The sequence below is a fragment of the Pteropus alecto genome, unplaced genomic scaffold, assembly GCF_000325575.1.
Source record: "Pteropus alecto unplaced genomic scaffold, ASM32557v1 scaffold538, whole genome shotgun sequence".
Lineage (NCBI taxonomy): Eukaryota > Metazoa > Chordata > Mammalia > Chiroptera > Pteropodidae > Pteropus > Pteropus alecto.
This window is the reverse complement of record NW_006440657.1, coordinates 438,036-440,974: the sequence shown is the minus strand read 5'-3', so window position 1 is coordinate 440,974 and position 2,939 is coordinate 438,036. Positions and strand designations below refer to the sequence as shown.

At 48.5% G+C, this 2,939-nt stretch overlaps 1 protein-coding gene across 1 annotated transcript; it reads right to left on the bottom strand.

Moving 5' to 3' along the window:
• Positions 1-397: 397 nt before the first annotated feature.
• Positions 398-2,605, bottom strand: TCEAL8 (transcription elongation factor A like 8). Its single transcript, XM_006917897.3, has 3 exons — positions 2,449-2,605; positions 1,979-2,048; positions 398-1,377 (listed from the first exon to the last, which is right to left on the bottom strand). The coding sequence occupies exon 3, from the start codon at positions 1,333-1,335 to the stop codon at positions 982-984; it is 354 nt and encodes a 117-aa protein (XP_006917959.1). The 5' UTR covers positions 1,336-1,377; positions 1,979-2,048; positions 2,449-2,605; the 3' UTR covers positions 398-981.
• Positions 2,606-2,939: the final 334 nt, after the last annotated feature.

Below are 2,939 nucleotides of genomic sequence, written 5' to 3'. Positions count from 1 at the left end.
CATGGGAAATCCGGGGAATTCACTGGGGTTTTGACATTGAGGACTCCAGTGCCCCAGCAGCAGTGGGGCTAGCAGAGAGCACAGGACCCAGAAGAGGCAGTGGTGCCCAACGGGCATGGCGGGACCCAAGGAAGGAGACAGGGTGGAGCTCACCAGCAGAGGACTAGCATGGAAGCCTCCACCTCCCTGCCTATTGGACTTGTTTCTGAGCACAGGTTGAGTCATGCCAGGCCCGCCCTCAAATAACTGATGTTCTGTGGTGGATTAAGGTTCTCTGTGCATAGGTGGGAATAATGGCCAGCCAAGCACAGCTCAGAGTCACCTCCTTTCTTGCCCACATCAGCCTTGTGAGGCGAATGTTTGTTTCCCCATGAAAAGATCAAGTCTTAAACAAGTATATCTGTAATCATTGCCAGTTTTATTTCTCTGGCTTAGAGATCCAGAGGTGATTTGAGGTTTACATCTTAATAGCTATTTCATCAAGAGTTTAGGTGCCCCCATTGCCCTTAAAAGCTGGTTGCAAATTATTTGACTCTTATTTAAAAAATTCAATTCTGTGACATGTGTTCATTAAAAAATACATATAAGCAAAAAGAACTCACACGCAGAAATATAAGCACAGTTTTTGATATATGTATGTATACACACACACGCACACACACAATTTGGGATTTTAACCTACATTATGTGAGCTGATACTAAATATGCTGCTTCGTAACTTGTTATGTTTTACTTTACAATATGGAACGAACATATTTTCATGCATATGTGTAAAACTTCCCAACTGAAAAATAGACCTGGAGAATGAGTCAAAATACAAAATCCAGTGAGATGCTGGTAACAAGGAAACTACCTAAAACAAAATTCCACCAGGTGATTAGAAGTAAAGCAAAGGTAAGAGATACATTGGAAAATGCTAACAGACAGAAAGCAGGGGCCAGATTTTACTATCAGACAAAAAAAAAAAAAAGAAAAAAGAATTCAAGGCCTAAAGCACACAGGATAAGGACGGCTGCGTGAATGTCTTTGCTTCCAATGCATCATCACAAACTTGTTTCTTACTCTTCTTATTTCTTCCCTAAGCCTTTCCAACTCATCTACTCCTCTTAGCATTTCTTCAGGGTCCAAATGCCTAATAGGAGTGTCCTCTTTAAATCCCTGGCCAGGTTGAATCAGCCCGCTTCTAAGGTTTCCTTCTGCTTCCTGACTCACACCTTCTTCCGAAGGTTGAGGATTTCGTTCTGCCTCCTGTAGTACATCTTCTGACGGGCGGTCTTCCTCGGCCTTTGGCATGCTCTGTAGTTTTCCTTCATTTTCTTCACACGATTTTTGCATGTTGAGTATTTTTCTATTATTTCCCTTTTGAATAAATTAATCCTAGAAAACAAAAAAAAAATGACTAGATGCCAGGCAAAGAGACCAGCATCCACAGTATGCGTTCCCATAGAGACTGGCCTTTTTTCATTCAGGTCCCTAATAGTCCAAGTTTTCCAAATAGAGGTTAGATTCTCAGGCTCTGTACTCCCCTGACTCCACCCTTTCTTCCACCTCCCTTCCCTCCCCCTCTTGTCCCAGCTCCGTCTTCTCTCCTTCCGCTCCAGCCCACCATTTCCCAGCAAGCCCTGCTACAGGCCTCTCCTAGCCCAGAAATGCGTGCTGCGCGGAAGCAATTAACCCCTTCCTCTCCGCTGGTCTCTAACACTCCCGCCCTTTCTGGCTTTCCCAAGCCATCCCAACCTCCAGCCTCTCACCTGAGACCCGCTGGTCCAGTCTCTGGCCTCCCCTCCCCTCCCCCTTCCAAGCTTCTCCAGCTCCCCCTCCCCCGCCCCCACCTCATTTCCGCCGCAGGGACTGCAAAGGCCTCTAGCACTTTTTCTGGATGGGGAGAGGCTGCAGCGACCCAGGGAGGTGCTTTGGTGTCATCCACACTCCCACTCCCACCCCAAGGGATCTGGGGCAATTGCACCCTTACACTGACCTGCAGGGATCCACGAGATTTTTCTCTCTTTCTTCACTCGATTTGTGTCGCGCCCAAGAGTCCAAGAGTCCTGGAGACCAACAGGAGTGCTTGGTGAGCAGGCCAGTGCCTGATTCACGGGTCCCTTTCACGGTTCTAGGCCTTGTTCGTCTAAAGTTTCCCCACGTCCTCATCCTCTCCTTTTAAGGCAACTGCGCCCTCCCACCTCGGTCCGCACCGGTTCCCCGCAAGGAAGGAATGGGAGACGCAGCTGATTTCCAAATTGCTTCCAAGTCTCTCGCGCACGACCCTCAATTGGCTACCCTTCTCCCTCTTCACCCTCCCCCAACCTAACAGCCCCAAATTTTCTGCATAAAAATGGGAGTTTGGCGGAACCGTAGTGTTGGGAAAGCAGTGCCGGCCTCGCTTGGTTTCTGCTCTCTGACTCCTAGACCCCAGGGTCCTCAAGGCAGCGCCCACCTTATACCGACCTGAAAGGATTCCAAGGCGCTTTCCTCCTTCTGAGCAATAGGGAGCTGCTACAAGGAAACAGGCCCCGGACTATAAGGACTTCTGCACACGTCGACTCCTGGTCACGTGAGGTTCGCGCGTCATCAATGAGCTCGAGTCCTCAGCTACTCCTCCCATTTAACTCTGCAGCCCGCCTCCTCTGCATTCTCTCCACTTGATACTGTCAATCTTTTTTTCGTATTTGCCAATCAGAGACAATAAAACTGGTGTCTTCTCCCTGCAATTTCTATTCGCCTTTCTCGGACTACCAGGGAGGACCAGCCTCCTGGGGTTGATGGATCATTTCTCCTCCTTCTTTGGGAAATCATCTCTTTCACTCACTCACTTCCAATTCAACCACTCCCCCTCCTCCCCCAAGACCCTATGGTCAACCAGTTCCCCTGGAGTCCTATTTAACGTTAAAATGGGCAGAGGTGGTAGATGGGGGTAGGACTGGAAAATAATCTAGGAG

Bases quoted from the DNA above. Each gene is read 5' to 3' on its own strand.
- TCEAL8 (XM_006917897.3), bottom strand. From the start codon at position 1,335: ATGCAAAAATCGTGTGAAGAAAATGAAGGAAAACTACAGAGCATGCCA.